At 55.5% G+C, this 20737-nt stretch overlaps 3 protein-coding genes across 13 annotated transcripts in view; 2 read left to right on the top strand and 1 right to left on the bottom strand.

Annotated features, from left to right (window-relative positions):
- The window catches only part of SLC38A10 (solute carrier family 38 member 10), a 49490-nt gene extending 45957 nt beyond the window's left edge, over positions 1 to 3533 (top strand). For 3 of the 5 annotated variants that reach the window (XM_038372249.2, XM_038372251.2, XM_038372253.2), the window contains one exon: positions 70 to 3533. In XM_038372249.2, the coding sequence (XP_038228177.1) occupies positions 70 to 1301 (1232 nt within the window). In that variant the 3' untranslated portion in view covers positions 1302 to 3533. The remainder of the gene's footprint in view (positions 1 to 69) is intronic. The other 2 variants (XM_043497560.1, XM_038372250.2) reach the window with 2 other exon arrangements.
- A 1087-nt stretch (positions 3534 to 4620) lies between these two features.
- NDUFAF8 (NADH:ubiquinone oxidoreductase complex assembly factor 8) lies at positions 4621 to 6527 on the bottom strand. 2 transcript variants are annotated; one of them, XM_038372261.2, is made up of 3 exons: positions 6297 to 6468; positions 5413 to 5552; positions 4621 to 4886 (listed from the first exon to the last, which is right to left on the bottom strand). In XM_038372261.2, the coding sequence occupies exons 1-3, from the start codon at positions 6375 to 6377 to the stop codon at positions 4871 to 4873; spliced, it is 237 nt and encodes a 78-aa protein (XP_038228189.1). In that variant the 5' UTR covers positions 6378 to 6468; the 3' UTR covers positions 4621 to 4870. The 2 variants fall into 2 exon arrangements, with proteins under 2 accessions (XP_038228189.1, XP_043353500.1); XM_043497565.1 differs by lacking the exon at positions 5413 to 5552 and having other exon boundaries at positions 6297 to 6527.
- Positions 6528 to 6580: 53 nt separating this feature from the next.
- On the top strand, positions 6581 to 20129 carry TEPSIN (TEPSIN adaptor related protein complex 4 accessory protein). Of its 6 annotated transcripts, none has more exons than XM_043497562.1 (13): positions 6581 to 6735; positions 8143 to 8215; positions 9000 to 9091; positions 11298 to 11391; positions 11722 to 11789; positions 11965 to 12043; positions 13062 to 13133; positions 14191 to 14394; positions 14956 to 15130; positions 15796 to 15897; positions 16342 to 16420; positions 16988 to 17122; positions 17707 to 20129. In XM_043497562.1, exons 1-13 carry the CDS (start codon positions 6724 to 6726, stop codon positions 18316 to 18318), a joined length of 1797 nt encoding a protein of 598 aa, XP_043353497.1. In that variant the 5' UTR covers positions 6581 to 6723; the 3' UTR covers positions 18319 to 20129. The 6 variants fall into 6 exon arrangements, with proteins under 6 accessions (XP_043353497.1, XP_038228183.1, XP_043353496.1 ...); XM_038372255.2 differs by having other exon boundaries at positions 6732 to 6913; XM_038372256.2 differs by lacking the exon at positions 6581 to 6735 and adding an exon at positions 6964 to 6990.
- The last annotated feature ends 608 nt before the right edge of the window (positions 20130 to 20737 follow it).

Raw genomic sequence — 20737 nt, 5'->3', positions numbered from 1 at the left:
TGCACTGTGGAGAAGGGAGAACTGCTGTTGGGCATGCACTAAAAAGAGCTTTCATTTATTTTTCTGCAGCAGAAATACCACAGGAGCCTGGTCTGCCTCTTGCAAAGAACAAAGAGGAAGAGGAACGAGATGATAAAGCAGATGTTGCTGCAAAGCACCTCCCTAAGGAGATATTGGAGCCTCCTCAGCCAGGGCCTGGCAATCGGCCTGGTAACTTAGTAGAGCGACACCAAGGGAATGTGGATGATCTGGAAGAGGCTGGGCACAGACCTAGAATGAAGTTTCCAGTTCAAGTCAGTGTAGCTGGGCCTAAAATTCCTGAGGCTCTTCCTAAGGGTGGGAAGGTCCCACAACACAAGGCGAACAAAGTTAAAAACTCTCTAGAGAACTTAGGGGATCCACTTCACAGCGATGAGTCACAACATGCCGATGATGTCGGACATGCAGTCCAGGCAGCAGGAAACCATCCAGAGAAGCCCGCAGCCAAGGAATTGGGGGAAGGCCATGAAGCCAAAGCTGTGGGAGATGGCCAGGAGAAGAAGAGTGCACTGGAAGCTGGAGAGGTGGTGGCAGGAGCAGTTGCTGATACCCAGAGAGAGCTGCCAAGGGCTGTCAAAGCTCATGAGGCAGCAGGGAAGGGTCCAGAACGAGTCTTTGGTGTGGACTCTAAAGCCAAACTAGCAAATAAAGAGGAGCCCAAAGATCTGAAACTTCCATTGGACTCTTCAAATAAACTGCAAGTGGTGGAGAACGTGCAGCATAAACAGGAGCATCCGGGAACTGGAAATGATGACCAGGCCGATGGAGCTGGCAGCAAACAGCAGCAGGTCGATCAGGCTGGCAAAGTGGAGGCTAAGAAAGAAGTTCTCCGGGGAAAGGCAGTGGATGTGGAGCAGGATCCTCAGGGAAGCCACTTGAACAAGCAAAAGGTCCTGGATGAAAAACTTCTCAAAGATCCTGCTGAGAAGAATGCCTTTGAGAACGACGTTGCCTTAAAGCGCGAGAAGGGAGCAGCCCACCCTGTGGATCAGAAACCAGACCAGGAGAATGTCAAACCAAACCGGGACCTGAAACTGCAGGCTGACTTGGACCTCCGGAGAAGGAGACGGGACCTGCCGCCTCACCTGGAGGAGGAGACTGTGGCGAGGGAAGGCGTCATCATTGGTCTCAATCCCCTTCCAGATGTGAAAGTGAACGACCTCCGCAGCGCCCTGGAGACGCGATTAAACCAGGCAGTGGAAGGCGTCCAGCAGGTGGTTCACAGTCGGCAGATCAAACAAATGGCAGAGGAGGAGGTGTGAGGAGACCTGGCCTTGCTGTATTGGTGGTGAAGCCGTTATCATTCCTAACGTTTGCGGTATCCAACGTTCAGTTTAGCAAGCAACCATTTGGACTCCAGTTGCATACGCAACTGCTGACACTCTAACCCAGCAGCACTTCACTTGGACTGGGCCCCAACAGTCCTTGGGCTGATTCTGACCTCAGACTACTCTCTCCATGGAATTGGGGGCTGCCATGGCCCATCCATTTACTTCAGTGTTAACGTCCTGCCCGTGTTTGTCATTGGGGTGATTGGAGAGTCAGTGACCCAGAAAGAGAAGCTCTGACTGCCCTCTGGCTTTTGAAGATCCTCCCCATTCCCAAAGGATCTGTTCTGTTTGGTTCATGTTGAATTGCCTTGTCCGTCCTGCCCCAATTTCCCCATTCAGTATCGAGGCACGTCCCCAGGCTGCTCAAACCGTCTCCTTGTAAATGTTTCTCCAGTAAGTGCATTGAGTTGCTTAGTCCAACGTATCTGGGCTTCAAGAGGGGGAGCTCTCGCCATGGCTCCACTTCTCCTGCAATGTTGCAGTCTGTTGAAAATACGTCCGCTAGGACTGGGTTAGCCAATTGTTGGGGTACGTTTTTCTCAATGGGAAGCCATTCTGTCAGCCTTACGTGGTTGGGTTGAAGTTTGTGCTAGGAATATCAGTGTAGTTAATGTAAGATGCTGCCTTAAACAGGCACAACGGCTACTGTTGTGCTGTGTCTTCTTCCCAGGGATCATTCAGTTGGCCACATACTAGCAATAATGAAGAGCTTTGCCTTCTTCTCTTCCTTGGATGTTACATTTCAGATTGTGCTTTTAACTACAGGATTATTCCCACCCAAAGTGCATTAAGGGGCTTGTGCTGGGAACTGCAGACTCCCTGCTTCCCCTCTCAAAACAGCTTGAGAATTGCGGCAAGTAGCAGCAGATATCAGGGAATGAAACTGTAATTTTGAAGGGATAGTGTCATGGGGGATTGGCTCAGAATCGTACCTACCTCTCTTCTCCCTTTGCAGAGTTCATGTCATGTTTGGTATAGTTGTATCCCCCAGAGCAATTCTTCAACATGTGATTAAATCCATTGAGGTCGGTAATCAAGACTCTTGGGTAATGTATACATGAGCAGAGGAAGGAAACGCTTAAGAGAATTGGTTTGTTTCAAGAGTCCAAGAGGTGGGGATCAGTAGTAAATTTTAAAGTGTAGCAAATGAGAGACCTTGATTGCCAAATGTAAGAAAAAAATCCCCAAGCTTTCACTAGAATGATTGATTGAAATGCACACTGCCAGGAGCCTGTAGCCCTCAGCAGTGTCGGGTTTTGTCTGTATTTTTTATACTGGAATCCTTTGGTAACTCATCCTCATTTAGTTCATATCAGATTAACCTCTTGGGAGCGGGAACTATGTAACTGTTGAGATGTGGGCTGGTTACCAGGAGAAACACTAGGGGGTGACTAACTTCAGACAAGAGAACTCTGAGCTCCTAAAAGGGAAGAAGAGTATTGGGTCTTGTCTTTAAAGTCAGCCAATTATTTGAAGTGCTTAAATCTCTGTGGCAGCTGTATGTCTTCAGGAGGGGCATTTGCAGACAGGATTGCAATAGCTAGAGTTTCCTCCATTACCCTGTCTCAATTAACCCATATCTGGTACTCTGGTAAATGCTGCTCTGGAGCAGGAGGCTCTAGAACGGCCTCCGTGGGATTGTTGGCATTTATGAAAGTCAGATGCGCAGGTCAGGCACTAGACTGCTGGTCCCATGCTTTCAGTGCAGTAGTCTTCTCTGCTAGTGGCCAAAGCTAGAGTCTGCCCCCTGCTGCAGCTATAAAGGAGCTCTTGGGGTGGGAATTAAATACTCCCCACACACACCCCTTCAGCCCTGCTTGCACACAGTGATCTCCCCTGGCCTCTGTCAGCTTTGTGTTGTGAACCTGCCTGGCACAGGGAGCACTGTTTCTCTTATACCATGTGAGCAGCAGTTTAGGGTGACCACGTGCTGTTGTCGAGGTGCCTGCCACCCACAAAGTGACCAAAGATCATTCTGACATTCCTCAGCACCTGGAACTGGCCAGTATTGATGCATTTTTGTTGTGAATGAGACATTCCCAGCTGGACAAAAGCAGGGAACTTCATTACCTCTCCATGCTAGGACCAACTTGTATCTGCAGTGCTCAGGGGAACAGCAGAGGAGTGGCCAAGCCAGGCAAATCAATAAAATAAGTTAAAGCATTCTGATCTGAACTCTTCTTGCTGTAAGGAGCAACAGTAAGCTGCTCCTGGCCCTTGGGGGACAGTTTCTGCTGTCTGGGATGGGATGGGAGTGGTGCAACTGAAGCCCTGCATGTGCTCTGCACTTATCCTTAAGGAAACTGCTCATTCTGGTATCTCCCCTGCCAGGTAAGCATCCCCCCTGCCATTGCTGCAGCTAGTGGCTGGAGAAAATAAGCAGGGCTCCTCCTTGCTGTGAGGGAAGGGAGGGTCTCCCTATGTGCCCTGAAATAGGAGATTTCATGAAATGCCACTTGGATTGTTTAGCTTCAGGGTGAGTGCAGTGTGAAGTGGGGTGCAGCTTCCAGTGGGCTCATGCCCCAAGCAGTGACAAGGATCATCCCTGCTCTTCATTAGCTAGCACCTCCCTTCCTTCTATCAAGCTGCAACTTGGATTTACTTATCCTAGTATTCAGCATTTCTTCCCTAGCCCTATGCTTAACCCTCTAAACTTAAACAGTGTCCTTACGCGACTTTGTGGGCCACAGCAGCCTGGGAGCCTTGAGGTTAACATGACCCATTGACCTGAGCTGGGATGAGAAGCATACACTGCCAACCAACTTGGTCCATTTCTTTCCTCCTCTTAGCAGTTTCAGTGCTTAGGTTTTCAAAGCTGCAGTCTGAAAGCCTGTATTCACATGGGAAGTGGAGGTTTAGCAGCAAGGTTCCCAGCTGGAGTGGGGCAGCTCTTTCGCATACCATGGCTTTAGCTGAATTCAAGCATTAGTCATAATATGGGCAGAGATAATGAAATCCTGTGAGCTAAAGCAGAACCCTCTCTCAAGTGACCTATTCTGTATTTCTGCCCACCCTACCAGTTCCTATGACTGTGTGGGAAGGGGAGATGGAATCCTAAATTCTCCGGACAGCCACATGACAAAAATCTATAACAATAGGGCCATCTGAGAGTAGGCTAAATGTACTGCAGCAAACAAAGGGAGTGTAGCCACTTATTAGAATAGAAGCTTAGTTTTAGTGCAGTTTTTGCTACCCTTTCCAGGCTGCATAGTTAAATTGTAGAATAAAGAGCAGGTCTTAAAACACTGACTCAGATTTGAGTTTTATTTAAAAAAAGATTCCAAACATCTATTTACATGCATTGTTTGAAATAGCTGGGGGAGGAGGTTGTATGAAATAGAGTTGATTATTCCATTATTAGGCTCCCATTTCTTTGATTTAATTCTAGATTATGCAGATTCTTCTGTCCTGGAACTACTTGATTACAGCTGGACAGATACCAGCCAGGAACTGTAAATCTAGATTCCAGTCCCCCTTGCATTGTTACCACTGCCTTCACTTCATTGTCTTCTTTGCCTGTGAAAAGAAGTGAGTCAGATAAGCTAGGAGGAAGAAGATTGGTGTTTTCTGTTTACAGAATGCAGTTTCTGCTCTGTTGTGAGGACTTTGCCAGATAAGACACCCCCACTGCCCATCAGAAACTATCACCATGGAGGGGGAAACAGCCCCTGTCTACTTCTGTACTTGTCCTATCCCATGGTGTCAGAGTGGTTCAAACATTCGTTCATTCTCACAACTTCCTGAGTCTTTAGACGCAGCGTTATCTTGTAGCGCAGACTGTAACAGGCTGAGTCACTGCTAAAAATTAACAGCTTTCCTTATCCCAAATCCGCACGACTATCCTTCACCCTGCAAAGGCTCTGCAGTGGTCCTGCCTGATGTATCAGATGTCAGGTGCCCCGGGCATGAGTCCTAGGGTTGAGAATTACTTCCCCAGGCCCGCGTTTTGTCTAGGCCCTGCCCCAAAGATGGTACGAGCGCGATAGCACTGAACGTGCCAGGCCAGGGTCCCCCACCAGAAGGGTTCTCCCCCCCCCATTACTTTGTGGACAGCTGGTCCCTGCAACCCACCGCCTGGGCGAAGCATTTCTTCAGCGCCTCGAACTCCCTGCTGCAGGCGCCCTGCCGCAGTATCGCCTGGCCGGTTGCTGTCGCAGCGACGCACTTCCCGTAGGCGGCTGCCTGAAAGCAGAGGGAGCCATAGGAGCCACCGCCCCCGGCAGCCAGAGCAGGCGAGGTCAGGCCCCGCTGCCCCGGTCGCCCGCAGCGCCTGGATGGGACCAGAGAAGGGGGCTGCCCCGCCTGCGGCCCCCCCGGCCCTGCCCGCGGCCCTCGCCGCTCTTGTCCCTTCCCCCCCCTCCGCCCAGGTCCCTTGCTGCTCTTGTCCCCCCCTCGCCTGCCCTGCCCCCCCCCCCGTTCTTATCCCCCCCAGCCCGCCCGCTCTGCCCAGGACCCCCCCCGCTCTTGTCCCCCCCCCGCCCAGGTCCCTTGCTGCTCTTGTCCCCCCTCACCTGCCCTGCCCCCCCCTTTCTTATCCCCCCCAGCCCGCCTGCTCTGCCCAGGACCCCCCCGCTCTTGCCCCCCCCGCCCAGGGCCCTTGCTGCTCATGTTCCCCCCCGCCTGTCCTCCCTGCTCTTGTCCCCCCCCGCCGTGCCCGGGACCCCCCCGCTCTTATCCCTCCCCCCCGCCCAGGGCCCGTGCTGCTCATGTCCCCCCTCGCCTGCCCTCCTCGCTCTTGTCCCCCCCAGCCCGCTCGCTCTGCCCAGGACCCCCCCCCGCCGTGCCCGGGACCCCCCCGCCCAGGGCCCTTGCTGCTCATGTTCCCCCCCCCGCCTGCTCTGCCCGCCCCCCCCGCTCTTGTCCCTTCCCGCCGCTGGGGCTGAGCCGGGCCCATGGCGAGCAGGGGCTGAGGAGACCCCGCCCCACCTGGTCCCCACATCCCGCCAGCAGCTCGGGGAAGCGCCGCAGCCGCTCCCGGGTTCGCAGCCAGACCCCCTGGCCTGACATCGCCGGGTCCCTACTCGCTGGGCGCCGCCATGATGAGCCGGGCTCTGATAGGCTCCTTTCGCTGCTCCTCAAGCCTCCTAACGCTCTCCCATTGGGCACGGCTAATGACGTGCCGGTGCTGTCCTCTGAGAGGTGCAGTGTCCTGTCCATCAGACCGCCCTAGGCTCTGGATTGGTTTCAACTAAGCACCGCCCCATCTCGCTTTCTCATAGCCCTGTCCTACCCTGACGAGGCTTTGGATTGGTTACGAATAACGCCCACCTTCCTTGTTCCTTCTGATTGGTTCCTTTTCCGATACAGGGGCTTCTGATTGGACGAGCTACCGGTTATTTACTACCCTTCTCTCATGCCTGCGCAGGTGGCGTCAGTCGCTTCTTGGGGTCCCACCCTTTTCTGGCGCTGATTGGCTGAGCTGGGAGGAACGCTCACTCTAATTGGCGGGCAGGGTGGTCTTGGGGCGGGAAGACGAGGACGGGATGGGTGCAGAGAGAATCATGGCGGCGCCGCTGCGGGACCGGTTGGGCTTCCTGAGCCGGGTACCGGGACCGGGGCGGGGGCTGCCGCTGTTCCTCCCCTCCGCAGGGTCGGCCTCAGCCGCCTTATGGGATCACGGGTCGGAGGCTGGGCCAGGGAAGAATCGCGCGGGGGGGGGGGGTCCAGAGCGGTGACGCCACCACGTTCGCGTGACGTCACCGCGACCCTAAGCCTCTGTGACGTCATTCCCCCGTGAGGTGATGTGACGTCTCTGCACTCTTCCCCCCGCTGCAGTGATGTCACCACCCCTGCTGTTGCGTGGCGCTGCCCCTGCCCCCCCAGTGACTGTGCTGGGCGGCCCCGGCTCGGGCTGTCCCGGGGCGCCCGGGAGGAGGGACGTGTGGGGTGGCCGTGCGCCTCCCAGCTCCGCCGTCACGCTGCGAGGAGCTGGGTCGTTACAGGCCTTTGGCCCCCAGGGTGGGAGTTAAACTCCCTTCTCCCCAGGCGACAGCCTGAAATCGAGCCTGCTGTGTCCGAGTCGGCCGGGCCTGGTACTCCACACGAGCGAGTTCAGGATCCCGCTGTGGGAGGGCTAAGGGGCATGCTGCATCCTCCTGTGTGGCCAGGCGCTGAGTGTGGGAAGTCTCTGATCCAGGGCCCACGTGACCCCTGGTGGTGCTGGGACAGGAGGGGACCTGTCCAGACTTTGCCCATCGGAGAGATTGTGCTGGCAACTTGCCTGGACCTACAGTAACGAGCCCCTAGTGGAGCAGAAGGCAGCTGCTTTCTCCTGGGGTGGGAGCTTGGAGGTGACCTAGGCCCAGCATGTGATGCTCCCTCGGGGTCTGAGTGGCAGAGCCTGGGACCTGGAGTCTCCGTGGAGCCAGGCTTTGACCAACATTTCTCTAGGCTTCACATCTCGTAGGGTGTGGTGTACCACATCCTTCCCAAACCAGCTGTCCTAGCTTCCCTAGGAGGCAGCTAATGATGGCAGCAGAGAGCTGAGGGAGTTGCTTGTCCCCAGGACTGTGCTATAAGGGGCGTGGAGGTTCTCTTATGTCTCGGTTGGATCGTGAGGACAGTGCCTTCAGCACATGGACAGTGCGCATTGGAGTTGTGAGCGTGTGGGGGGGATGGGACGGGAGCAGATGTTCTGTTCCAGCTGATATCTTGTGTACCTGGGGACAGCGTTAACAGTTGGGGTGAGATGTCGAAATGAGGTTTGGTGGCTCCCTGGGATGGGTCTGCCCCTCTCCCTCTGATTGGACAGCATTGGCTTGGTCTCTTTCAGCTGCCCACTCTGATGAAAGGCACCTCGGATGACGATATCCCATGCCCTGGGTACCTGTTTGAGGAAATTGCAAGTATCCTTTATTGCCAGTGTAAGGCTGGGAATGCCGAGTTGGAGCTGTGTGCAAGAAAATTGCTATAAGAGATTGTCGCAGGTTTCAAGGCTAGTGTCAGATATCTCCATTGCCTGGGTAATAGTTACTAAAAGCAGGGATCACTAGTGCTTTGGAATCACACTCCATGGTGAGAGCATGGACTAGTGGTTAGAGTGGGGGCAGTGGGGTGGCAGTCTGGTGATCTGGGTTCTCTTCCCTGCTCTGATACTCCACCTCCCTGTGCCTCAGCTCAGCCTCAGGAGAGAAATCAGGCCTGACTCTCTTCCTGGGATACTGAGAGACAGATGGACGTGTGCAGAGTGCTCTGAGATCTTTGGGTGCAAGGAGCAGGGAATCTAGAGAGACTGTTCTGTTGAGAATCCCAGCTGGAGGAGGCAGGTGCAGCAGGTTTAAGACCCTGGTATTTTGGGGAGTGGAGAGAGACTACACAGTAGGGTGAGTGGGGCGGGGATTCAGTGAGGCGGAAGTGGGGAGGGGAGACCTGCTGCTCTTTGCTTAGCTGTGATCAGGCTGCATTAGCAGCCATCAAGGAGTTGGAATGGCTCAGGGACTGGCAGGATCTTTTGACCCTTGGAGTCCTCGGCCTTTAACCTGACATCGGCTGCTCATTAGAAATAAGACTGGAGCATCCAATGAAGTAAGCTGTAGCTCACGAAAGCTTATGCTCAAATAAATTTGTTAGTCTCTAAGGTGCCACAAGTCCTCCTTTTCTTTTTACTTCCCTAACACTGCACCCTCCCAGAGATCTCCCACGACTCCCCAGGGAGCAGCCAGTGCCTCCTGGAGCACCTCCTGAACCGACTGCAGACTAACTCCTGTCACGTCAAGCTGAAGGTAACTGGACAGCTGGGCGCTGCCAGGGGGAGCGCAGCACCAGGGGCCGTCCTTAGTGTGCAGGCAGGAGGGAGGCAAGAGCTCAAGGGTGCTGGGACTTCCATAAGAATGGCCCTAGTGGGGTAGACCAAAGGTCCATCTAGCACAGTATCTTGTCTTCTGACGTGGCCAGTGCAGGTGCCCCAGAGGGAATGAGCAGAACAGGGAATCATCAAGTGATCCATCCCTTATTGCCCATTCCCAGCTTCTGGCAAACGGAGGCTAGGGACCCCATCTGACTAATAGCCATTGTGGACCTATCCTCCATGAACTTATCTAATTCATTTTTGAACTCTGTTATAGTCTTGGCCTTCACAACATCCTCTGGCAAGGAGTTCCACAGGTTGACTGTGTGTTGTGTGAAAAAATACTTCCTTTTGTTTGTTTTAAACCTGCTGTCTTAATTTCATTTTGTGACCTCTAGTTCGTGTGTTATGAGAAGGAGTAAATAACACTTTCTTATTTACTTTCTCCACCCCAGTCATGATTTTATAGACCTCTATCATATCCCCCCTTAGTCATCTCTTTTCCAAGCAGAAAAGTCCCAGTCTTATTAATCTCTCCTCATACGGCAGCCGTTCCATAGTCCTCATCATTTTGGTTGCCCTTTTCTGAGCCTTTTCCAATTCCAATATATCTTTTTTGAGATGGGGTGACCACATCTGCATACAGTATTCAAGATGTGGGCGTACCATGGATTTATATCAAGGCAATAGGATATTTTCTGTCCTATTATCTCTCCCTTTCTTAATGATTCCCAGCATTCTGTTTGCTTTTTTGACTGCCGCTGCACATTGAGTGGATGTTATCAGAGAACTATCCACAATGACTCCAAGATCTCTTTCTTGAGGGGTAACAGCTAATTTAGACCCCATCATTGTATATGTATAGTTGGGATTATGTTTTCCAATGTGCATTACTTTGCATTCATCAACATTGAATTTTATCTGCCATTTTGTTGCCCAGTCACCCAATTTTGAGAGATCCTTTTGTAGCTCTTTGCAGTCATTGCAGGACTTAACTATCTTGAGTAGTTTTGTATCATCTGCAAATTTTGCCACCTCACTGCTTACCCCTTTTTCTAGATCATTTATGAGTATGTTAAATAGGACTGTTCCCAATACAGACCCCTGGCGGACTCCACTATTTACCTTTCTCAGTTCTGAAAACTGACCATTTATTCCTACCCTTCATTTCCTATCTTTTAACCAGTTACCAGTGTGTGAGAGGACCTTCCCACTTATCCCATGCTTATTTTGCTTAAGAGCCTTTGGTGGTGGATTTTGTCAAAGGCTTTCTGAAAATTTAAGTACACTATATCCACTGGATCCCCCTTGTCCACATGCTTATTGACCCCCTCAGAGAATTCTAGTAGATTGGTGAGGCATGATTTCCCTTTACAAAGACCACGTTGACTCTTCCCCAACAAATTATGTTCATCTCTGTGTCTGACAATTTTGTTCTTTACTGTTGTTTCAACCAGTTTGCCCGGTACTGAAGTCAGGCTTACTGGCCTGTAATTGCCGAGGTCACCTCTGGAATCCTTTTAAAAAATTGGTGTCACGTTAGTTATCCTCCAGTCACTTGGTACAGAAGCCGATTTAAATGATTGGTTACAGACAACAGTTAATAGTTCTGCAATTTCACATTTGAGTTCCTTCACAACTCTTGGGTAATACCATCTGGTCCTGGTGCCTTATTACTGTTTCGTTTATCAATTTGTTCCAAAACTTCCTCTAATGACACCTCAGTCTGGGACCGTTCTTCAGATTTGTCACCTAACAAGAATGGCTCAGGTTTGGGAATCTCCCTCACGTTGTCAGCCAAGAAGTCCGATGCAAAGAATTCATTTATTTTCTCCGCAATGGCCTGTGACCTGAACGTTCCCAGGAAAAGCGGGGACTGACGCTGGGGCAGGGCTGATCAGCGGGGATGCTGGCACCAGCACCCCCTTGGTGTGAATGGGGAGGCTGGCATCAGGGCATTCCTAGCGAAGTCTCTGCACTCACTCCCTCCACCTGGGTCCCCGTCCTGCCAGAGTCTGGATCTGGTGCTTTCCATCACCCCCTGAACAGTTCTGGTCTAGTGAAGTGCCAGTAGCCGAGTGAGTCCCATTGTGTCCAATTCCAGTGGCCCAGACTCTGCTCAGCCTCTCCTGTGTCTCCAGGTGCTGAAGATTCTGCTGTACGTGTGCACGCACGGCTCTTCGCAGTTCCTCCAGCAGCTGAAAAGGAATTCCACCTTCATCCAGGAAGCAGCAGGTAACAGGGCACCTGGGCAGCCGTGGGGCTGAGCTGGGGTCAGTGCCGTTAGCAGGAGAGAGACCGGCTGAGGGCAGCACTGTTCCAGCCTCACACTGACTGGGGAAAGCTCTGCGGAGGGAAAGGCTCCCAGCCCCAAATCCCGCCGGTGCTCTTGATTTTCCTGCTGCCGGCTGTGAGCTTTGTGCAGCCATCGGCGGGTTCAGGAGTGGGGGTGGTATTGCAGGGTGACATAATGACTGCCCGGCACACCCCTCTAGCTGCGCCCGGGCTGTGTTAGACCTTAGACAGCTGCACTAACGCAGCCCTTCCTCACCCTCTGCCTTCTAGTGTTTGCGGGGCCGCCAGATCCCCTGCACGGCAACAGCTTGTACCAGAAAGTCCGAGAAGCAGCACAGGTGAGTGACACCCTGCCCCACCCAGGGGACTGACCCTGGGGAGAGGACTCTGCAGTGGCCGGGGCAGTTCAGGCACCCTCCCGCTCCTGCTCCAAGCACTGACCAGGGATTTGCTGGAGCTGGCTGGGGGCCCGGTGCCCTCTCACTGCTGTGACGGTCCATTCTTTCCCTGTAGGACTTGGCCAGTGCTTTATTTTCGGATGCCTTGTTGCCCCCGCCCTCTGCTCAGCCCTGCAGGCCACTTCCCCCAACAGGTAAGCACCAGCCCCCTGGTGTGCACCCTCCCCCTGCTCACAGCACTGCTGGGAGGTGCTGGGCTGGCAGCCCTGAAGATGAGTGCTGGGGGTGGGGAGGAAGAGACTGATGACAGCGCATTATCCCCAGGACAGGTGCAGCTCAGACAGTAGCAGGGCAAGCTCCCCCCAATGCTGCTTGTCAATGAGGGGAGTCCTGGGGAGGGGTGTTCAGGCTCCGTGGGCAGTTCACTGCTTACACTGGTTCGCCCCCGTAACAACCCTGCGTTGCTTTCGCTCCCAATCCTCCTAGGAATCCCACTCGCCAGCAGAGCTGGGGAACGGTCCCTGCCCCTGCCAGCTGTATCCTCCCAGCTAGTGGAGCTGCTGTGGCCCCTCTGCAACCCACCCACCCAGGGAACCTGGGGTGGGAACTCAGGCAGTGCCTCTCGCATGGCAGGACAAATGCATCCTTATTGGGGGCTATGGAGGTGCTGGCAGAACAGGGAAAGCAACGGCCCTTGTGGCTTCTGTCCAGTGGGTGCCATGGGGCTGGGCAGTGACTCGTGTCAAACAGAGGGTCAGGAAATGGGGTGGGGGCTGTAAGGGGCATTAGGTGCCCAGCTGCCATGGGGAGTCAGTGGGAGTTGGCACCGGGCTCCCTTCAGACCCTTGGAAAATGCTACCCCTAAAGGTCACAGAAGCAAGGAGCCCTGCAGCCTTGTGTTCCTGCGGCGGCTGCTGGGTAGGGGCTCCGGGCTGCACTTGCCGGCCTCCCCAGCACTACGAGCATTTCCCCACCAGGGGGCAGCACCCACTACTAACCTAATGGTTAGAGCTGTGTAGGCCGAGTTTGGTTTAGAGTTAGACCAAAGTTAGTTGCAGCTGCTGCCTAGCTCTGTGCCCCCTGCAGAGCCGGGGTTGGCTGTGTCCAGCCCTCGGGCAGTGGGACGGGCACCCCGAGTGCAGAAATGGGCAAGGGGACCCTTGATTTTTCTGTCTCGTGCCCTCTCTGAAACATGCTTTGTGTCGGTCATAGGAATGGGCTCCCAGCCCAGCCCCTGCAGCTCCTTGCAAGGCTTTGGCTTCACGAGTGAGAGAAGCGGCTCCCGTAAGTGCCGTCCGCAGGGCCCTCTCCGTGCCACCCCCTCTGCCACCTCGCCAGCTCTCGGGGGTTTATCCCAAGGCTCCCAACTAGGGTGACCAGATGGGCTGGTTTTATGGGGACAGTTCCAATATTTGGGGCTTTTTCTTATATAGGTGCCTATTACCCCCACACCCCTTGTCCTGATGTTTCACTTTTGCTATCTGGTCACCCTGCTCCCAACAGTTGGTGCTTTTCTTGCATCCTTTGCTCCTGGGGCCCGGGATAGAGGAGGCTCTGCAGTCATTTAAAACAGGAAACCAGTTTTTAGCCCTGGTCATGGCAGAACAAATCTTGCGAACCTGACCCGAATGCCCCCGCATGCTCACAAACCAGAGGGCAAAGAGCAAGAACCCCACATTTATTATGTGAAAATAAAGCTCCAGACTTTCCAGCCAAACTGGTGACGTCTGGGGCCTGGCTTGTGGCTTTGGAACACTCTGGGTTGGCAGTGTTCACGTGCTGCTGAGAGGCCTGGACTGAAGTGCCATAGCCCCAAAGCAGGCACTGCCCAGCCAGCAGCAGGGTGAGCTTCCCCTGTGCCCAGCCCCTGCCATTGTGCCTTAGCCCCAACCCAGGGTCCCTGGCTGTGGTGAAAGGGCACTTCAGTCTCCCTGGCCCATTCAGTCCTTGGCGTCCCTGCTGAGATGCCTCTTAGGTGCCCATTTCGTGCCAACTAGCATTGCTCCAAATTGTGCGGGGCAGTTCTAGGCAGCTCTCTAGGGAAGTAGCTGTGGGCATATTTCAGGAGCTCAGGCCTGGTGGGGGCTGGATTCTGAGACCACTTGTTGCAAGTGAGCGGGCAGGGTTGCTGGGCTGGGAGAAGCTCAGGCCTCCCTGAAGCTGGCAGAGGCCTGTCCACCAGCCCAAAGTCCGTACAGCCCCTGGCAGGCAACGGGATCCAGCCTAATTCTCCCCCTGCGGGTAGGGTGCCCTAAGAGTGGGTGGCAGCGCTGCCCTCGGAGCAGAGGGGGCTGATCCCAGCACAGAGACTCACGCCCTGGCCTCTCCTGTGCTTGCCCAGCCTCTGCCAGCGAGGCCCTGCTTGCCACCATACAGAAAGCAGCCGAGGTGGTTGCCAGTGCTGTGCTGCCCAGCCCGGAGTTCCCCCCTCCCTGCCCCAGGGAGCTGCAGGACGATGCCTACCAGCCTGTGACGGCGCCTTCTCCTGGTAAAAGCTGTGCAGTGCCTCAGAAGCCCCCTGCTGCCACAGCCCACAGCATGCGAGGTAGGTGCGTGGGGCTGCAGCGATGGAAAGCAGCTCCCATGGTAGCTCCCGCAGACAGCCCTGGCGCGTTATCACCCCTGCTGAATTAGAACTCCCGACGCCCCAGCTGGGAGGGGAAGGTTGGTCCTACTCTAAAGATGGACACGTTAGCTTCGGTGACGGAACTGGGAACAGAACCCAGGAGTCTGGGCCGTCAGTTCCCGGCTCTCGCTGCTGGATGATGCTCCTCCATGCAGTGGCACTAATGCCTAATGTTCATTAGCTGTTCTCCCTCTCCCCTCCCACCCTTGGGCTCACCGCATGCTCGGCAAATCCTAGGAATCGCCACACTGAAATGTAGCCACCTCTGGGGTGAAACACAGCTGCCATTTAGCAGCACATAACACTGCTCCACAATCCAGGCCTGGAATAGAAGAAGAACCCTGGTTCCTATGGAGCGCTAACCATTGCCCGTATGGTGCAGGTGGAGGCTAGGTTGTGGCAGAGCTGTCTGCCAATCCCTGAAGCAGGCAGGAAGCTCTGGCTCTGGGTGACTCCCTCTTGCTGTTGTTTCTCCTGCAGTGAGTCACCAGCCTGGGCAGGCAGGAGGTGGCTGGGAAGAGACGGACAGTGGGCACAGCTCCCAGAACTCCTCGCAGGAGAATGGGGAGCTGAGCAGGACCTCCGACTCCTACAGCAAATCAGGCAGTGACAGCCCCTCGGGGGCCAGCAGGGAGCTGGGGAACGTAACTGAGAGGTGAGCCAGAGGGCCCGGGGCTGGGCCTGGGGCGGGGTGGAGAGAGAGGAGGAGCTCTGAGCTTGTGGCAGGGATGCAGCCGAGGTTAAAACCATCGGGTTCCCCCTTTTCCAGTATCCCTGCAAGTCCCTTAATGCCCCCCCCAGCATGGTCTCCTCTCTCGCTGGGCCCTGTTAATTCAGTGTCCCCCCTGGGTGCTGGGTCCCCATTTTCCCCCCTATTTTTCAGTTGCCCGGCTCAGTGCACTGGAAGTGGAGGTTCATCCAGCCTGAGCTGATTTACCCTGTGGGGCCCGTGCCTGGGGGCCCTTTCAGCCCCTCGTGGGTGGGTGGAGCAAGATGACGGCACTTGGGGCTGTTGCGTGGCTGCTGCGGCTGCCCGTGTGCTGAGGCTGGTGGCCAGGGTTGGTGACTTGCCCAGGAGTGCGGGGTAGGAACACAGGACTGCCTAGCACCCAGGCCTGTGCCCAGCTGCACCTCGCTCTCTCTGGGCCTGCCATGGGGGGCGGGGCTCATCGGAGGGGGTGGGGCTCATTGGAGGGGGCGGGGTCTTCGAGCTGGCAGGGAAGCCTGCTCGCTGCCCCTCCGAATCGGGGAGTGGGGCCAGGCGCACGTCTTCCCGCGCAGGACAGAGGTAACGGGGCTGGTGTCTCCTCCCCCTGGCAGGGTGGAGGGCGACTGCGTGCAGGAGCTGAGCCTGGTGAGTGCGCTGACCAGGGGCTCCAAGGTCTTCTTGATGCGGGAGGAGGCCCAACACTTCATCAAAGAGTAAGAGTCCCCCGCGTCCCCTCCTCCACACCCGCAGTGGTGCTGCCAGGGCACTGGGCTGTGGGGCAAGGCTGTGTTCCTCACCCCTGCCGGGATGCCAGAGAGGGCTGGGCCGGGTGTTCTCCAAAGCCCTCTTGCTCGCAGTGTCCCCTGGGCCCCCTGCCCCTTCCTGGGCTGGCTGATGGGGCAGACCCTGCCCTCCCTCTGGATCTGGCCGCAAAGCAGAGCGGGGAGCCAGGAGTTTAGCCAAGGTGCTGCCCCATACCATTTGCCCTGGAGGGCTCAGCCATCGACCCCTGAGGTGGTGGGGCAGGAAAATCCCTGGGGGGCAGATCTCTGCAGCCTTGTCTGGGAGAGGCTGAGGATGCCAAGCCCAACCCTGCGTGAGCCTGGGAAGCTGCATCCCATTTGCTGCCATGACCAGGCGCTGCCCCCTCTCCCCAGGTGCGGGCTGCTGAACTGCGAGGTGGTGCTGGAGCTGCTGAGCCGGATGCTACAGGACCCCAGCGAGCTCGTCTGCATGGTGGGTGCGCGGGGGAGATGCTGCATCCACCCAGCTCACACGTGCTCTGCGGCTCCTGCAGGCCCGGGCAGACGGCAGATTGGACAGGGCCCGCTGAGCAGCCCGAGAAGCCTCAGGAGTGTGGAGGGGCTCCCCGGCTGCCCCGTGGGAGGATGTGGCTCAGGAAACGAGCCCATCTGGGTCACACTGGGATCTAGTGCGGGTCAGCAGTGGCTGTGAGCTGGTTCATGCCCCCATCTGCCTGCACTGCTGGGGCACAGCCCAGTCCCTAGTGGGGAAGGGCTCCCATGGCGAAAGCTCCAGCACCCCTTGCCCCATGGATGGGCACTGACTGACTGGGCCCTGAAGCTGGTCCTGCCTGGGCTAGGCTGGGGAAACTTGCTCTGCTGCTGCTGTTGGGCCCTGGGTAATCGGGAAGCCCCAGCTCCGCAGGCAGTTGCCCTGGTGCGTGTCATGGCACTAAAGCCATCTCCCTGGGCTGGGGCTGTGGGCTTGGACGAGCTGCCAGCAGCTGCAGTATCGGCTTAGGTCCTGTCTTCTGACCCTGCTCTCTTCTGTCCTTGCCAGAGGTCCATGTGTGCCATATCCTCCCTCCTGTGCTCTGACCTGCTGGCCCACGAGCAGATCTTTGTGATCACCCAGCAGCACCTGCAGCAGCTCAGCCAAAGAAGCCCTGGTCCCGTGGCCAACAAAGCAACAAAGGTGACTCCTGGGTCTCACTCACACCTTAGCACAGCCTGCGAGCCTGAGGGACTGGCTCTGTGCTGCCCGGCCAGACCCAGCTACTTCCTCCCTCCCTTGGAGCAGGGAGCACAAAAGGGTGCAGGGTCATTCCCACCCCCAGTCCTGGGCTGAACTTTGCTCCTAGAGGACATAACAACATGCTTCAGGGCACCAGCTGGCGGCTGCACAGGTCAGGAAGGAAGGAATGTTCTCTCCTCCACAATGAAATATTGCACAATAGGCCAGGTACGTTATGGCTGGTGATCCCCCTGCAAAGCATCAGGTATTGAATCCTGCCAGGCAGGATACCAGTTTGATGTCTTATCTACTGTGCATGGCACACCCCACACTCCTCCAACACTCCCTGTGTTAGTGCCAGGCAGTGGGGGGTCAGCATAAAAGGGCTCCCCAAAATCCCATCCAGCCCCCATCGGGAGCAGGCTGGCAGGGGTCAGCTGTCTGTTGCTGGCCTCTGAAGGCTGCCCCTTCTGAAGGGGTTAGTGGCGGGGCAGGCCTGCTTTGCTGCACTGACTTCTTGCTTTGTTCCTCCCTTTCCCTGCCAGCTCCTGAGGCAGTTTGAGGCTTTGTGCAGGAGCTGCCCGTCTCCCAAGAGATCACAGCCGGACACGGATCCCTCTACTCCTGCCAGGGGCTCCCCCCAGCACACGCGTGACTTGCTGACGGACCTCATGCCTCTGGCAGGAGAGACTGTTCTCAAACCCGTGAGCTTAGCCCCTTTCCTCTTGAAGACATGTAAATCCCCAGCATTTGATGTGCATCCTGTGGCCGTGCCTGCCCCTGAGGGAGAGCAGGGCACAGAAGCGGAGATCTGTGAGCAGTTTGGGGCTGTTGCATCAGGCGGTCGGTGCCAGCAGGAGGTGGAGTGCAGACTCGCGGGGCGTGAGCCACAGCTGGATGCTACCCGGATGGATTCTGGGCCCGCACAGATGCTGCATGGCAGGCAGGGGGCAGCCGCACCCCCTCAGAGCCTCTCTCTGTTCGCTGGCATGGAGCTGGTGGCCCTTCCAGGCACAGCAGTAGCCAACTCTGGTGGTAAGGAATGTGCCTCTCATGTTCCAAGGACACTGCCCTGCACTGGGACCGCCAGGACCAAGGCTCACGGGGACTCTGAGGGCAGCAGGGAACCTTCTGCCTTCTCCTTCCTCAATATGTAGCAGCTGGGGCAGCAGGACACTGAGGAACTGGGATCTCGTTTGCTGCGCATCACTCCTAGGCCATCACTACAGGGACACTGACTGGCACTACAGGGGCACTGCCTGCTCAGCTCAAAGCGAGGTCTCCCTGTTCCTTGCTGGTGCTGCCAAGTCCCCGTCCTGCTGAAGGGGGCTGGCAGTGCCAGTGCTGCTGGGGAGTATTTCAGTGGGGCACAATGAGGAAATGGAGTCCCCAGTCGCTCCCTTCAGTTTGATCCCTGGGGTTGCCCTAGAAAAATCCCTGAGCAACCCTACAATAGCAATCCAGCATGATCCCACCCGTGTGGGGGAAAGGGGGAATGTGTCCACAACAGCCAGTTCCAGGCTGCCAAAGTGCAGGGAGGGAGGGAGGATGAGTCCCCTTGACTATACCCCCATGTTAAGGTTGTGCTACAGGGCTAAGGCTAATCATATGTCCTTGGCTGCTCTGGCCTCCTGCTCAGGTCATCCATCAGTGGCAGTCTGCAACACTGCTCAGACTAGGGCTTGGGGCACGCTGGGGAGGGAGGGCAGCGAGTCCATATGGACTCAACCTCTCAAGCTCTGCCTCTGCCTGTGTGAATGAATGTACTAGTAACTGGCTCAATCACTTAACATGTATGTGTGTCTTGGGGGTGGGGGGGGGGTTAATGGTACCTTGGAAGGTGCAAGGATGCTGGCTGCCTTTCCCCAGCATAGCACCCACTCAGCCCCATTGCTACTGGGGGAGGGAGGCCCAGCAAGGCAGTCTGGAAGCCAGCTTTCCAAAGATCGTTTCAAGGAAGGTGACGCTTTAGGCACCTCAGTTGAAACCACATGCCCTGCGGGCCTTGGCTGAGCTGCTGCGGGAATCTGTTTTGAGGTGGGTTTGGTTTTCCTACTGAGGATCTGATATTATAGCTACTGATCTCTTGCCAAATCCTACTGGGCAAAGGGAACCCAAATTATAGGCACAGGCTGCCTTGGGCAGCAGATTGGCATTTATTTAGTGTTCACACTTCACACTCGAGTCCATCTTGCTGTGAGAGTTGGTTATGTACAAGTCTGTGTGTTGTCCTTGGGCTTATGACATCCAGACCAGACCATCTGTCCCCTTGGAGCAAATTAGCAACAGGGAAGTTAAAAATCCCTGGGGAAAATCCCTTTCTAGCAATGTCTGATCTGTCCCACGGGGCAAAAGCGTGGGGGGGGGGGGTGGCTCCTGCTGTGTGCAAATCACATCCTGCAGCCAGGTCCCTGCTCTCCTGCAACATGTTACCATTGCACATCCCTACCTCCCGTCAGCCATTCAAACTCATGCCAATGTTCTTTTCTCGTGCAACCTGTCTGTGTTCTTAGGGCTGGGAGGAGGGAAGGGTCCACTGTCCAAAAAGCCTCCTGGGAGGATGCTCCATGTTTACAGAGCATGTGTGTGGGAGGGGGTTTGCTAATATGACTTTAAACACTAAGTTGTGTATATTTAAAGTTTGACTAAGTCTCTTGTTTTGAGGTACAAAGTGTGCTTATTTATTGCCCGTGTCTCACGTGACATCTGGGTTCTGCTTCAGCGCACGCTGGGATGGCTTTCCTAGCCTAAGCAGCGATGGGTGAGCTCACAGGAGCGAGCAGCTACAGGCTGAAATGTAACCAAGTCCCCTGCTAGGGTCTGAGAGGACTCTTCTTCCCCAGTTCCAGAGCTACACAATCTGCTGAGCATCCCTAGGGTTCAGATTGCCCTGTTCAAGCATTAAGCCTCAGCTGGCTTCTAGACTGCTTATGCTGAAGGGCTGTTCTCGTATGGCAAAGCCTGTAAATTTCCCTCTTCCTGCAGCTTGCCATCTCACGCTCTCCGCAGGCCCTGGCAGGGTTGCCTTCCAGGGCATAGCTGTGCCAGCAGGGTGCAATCAGGAGGGCAGATAGTCTGTATTTCTTTAACAAGGCTCAGAACTGGGGCATAATGATCCCTAAATTCGTGCTCCTTGCCACTCTCCAGAGGAACTAGGTTTGCTGTGCACAATTAGGTTTGAAGTCATTGAATTGTGGAAAGCTTTCTATTTTCCTGTTGAGAACTGCCTGCTGACATATAAATAGTCCCCTGGCATTCCTTCAGGTAGGCTCTGTGAAACCTGGCCCTCTGCCACCCACCGTGTCAGTGTGGGGAGGGGGTATTGTGGGCAGCATCTGTAGTAACTGTGTTGTGTCTGTCTATTGAACTAGCCTGTCCGGCTGGCAGACCTCAGGGCGCCTGACCTCACAGTGCATCCTAGAGTTGCACACACTTGTCTGTACTTCAGGCTTTTCCCATGAATTACTGCTCAGGCCTGGGACCATTTCAGAAGAGCCCCAAAGTAGCCCAGTTCTCTGCATCAACAGACCCAGTAAAGGTAGTGCATTGATGCAAGTGAGTCCATCTACCAGCCAG

The sequence above is a fragment of the Dermochelys coriacea genome, chromosome 14, assembly GCF_009764565.3.
Source record: "Dermochelys coriacea isolate rDerCor1 chromosome 14, rDerCor1.pri.v4, whole genome shotgun sequence".
Classification (NCBI taxonomy): domain Eukaryota; kingdom Metazoa; phylum Chordata; order Testudines; family Dermochelyidae; genus Dermochelys; species Dermochelys coriacea.
Note: the sequence above shows the minus strand (reverse complement) of the source record. Positions and strands in the feature narration are given on the sequence as shown.

Coding starts and splice junctions, on each gene's coding strand:
- NDUFAF8 (XM_043497565.1), bottom strand. CDS start 6,527: ATGGACAGGACACTGCACCTCTCAGAGGACAGCACCGGCACGTCATTA. Junction 4,887..6,296: donor TGGCGGGATGTGGGGACCAG/GTGGGGCGGGGT, acceptor TTCTTTTCACAG/GCAAAGAAGACAATGAAGTG.
- TEPSIN (XM_038372255.2), top strand. CDS start 6,854: ATGGGTGCAGAGAGAATCATGGCGGCGCCGCTGCGGGACCGGTTGGGC. Junction 6,914..8,142: donor GGTTGGGCTTCCTGAGCCGG/GTACCGGGACCG, acceptor GGTCTCTTTCAG/CTGCCCACTCTGATGAAAGG. Junction 15,898..16,341: donor GCCCAACACTTCATCAAAGA/GTAAGAGTCCCC, acceptor CCCTCTCCCCAG/GTGCGGGCTGCTGAACTGCG.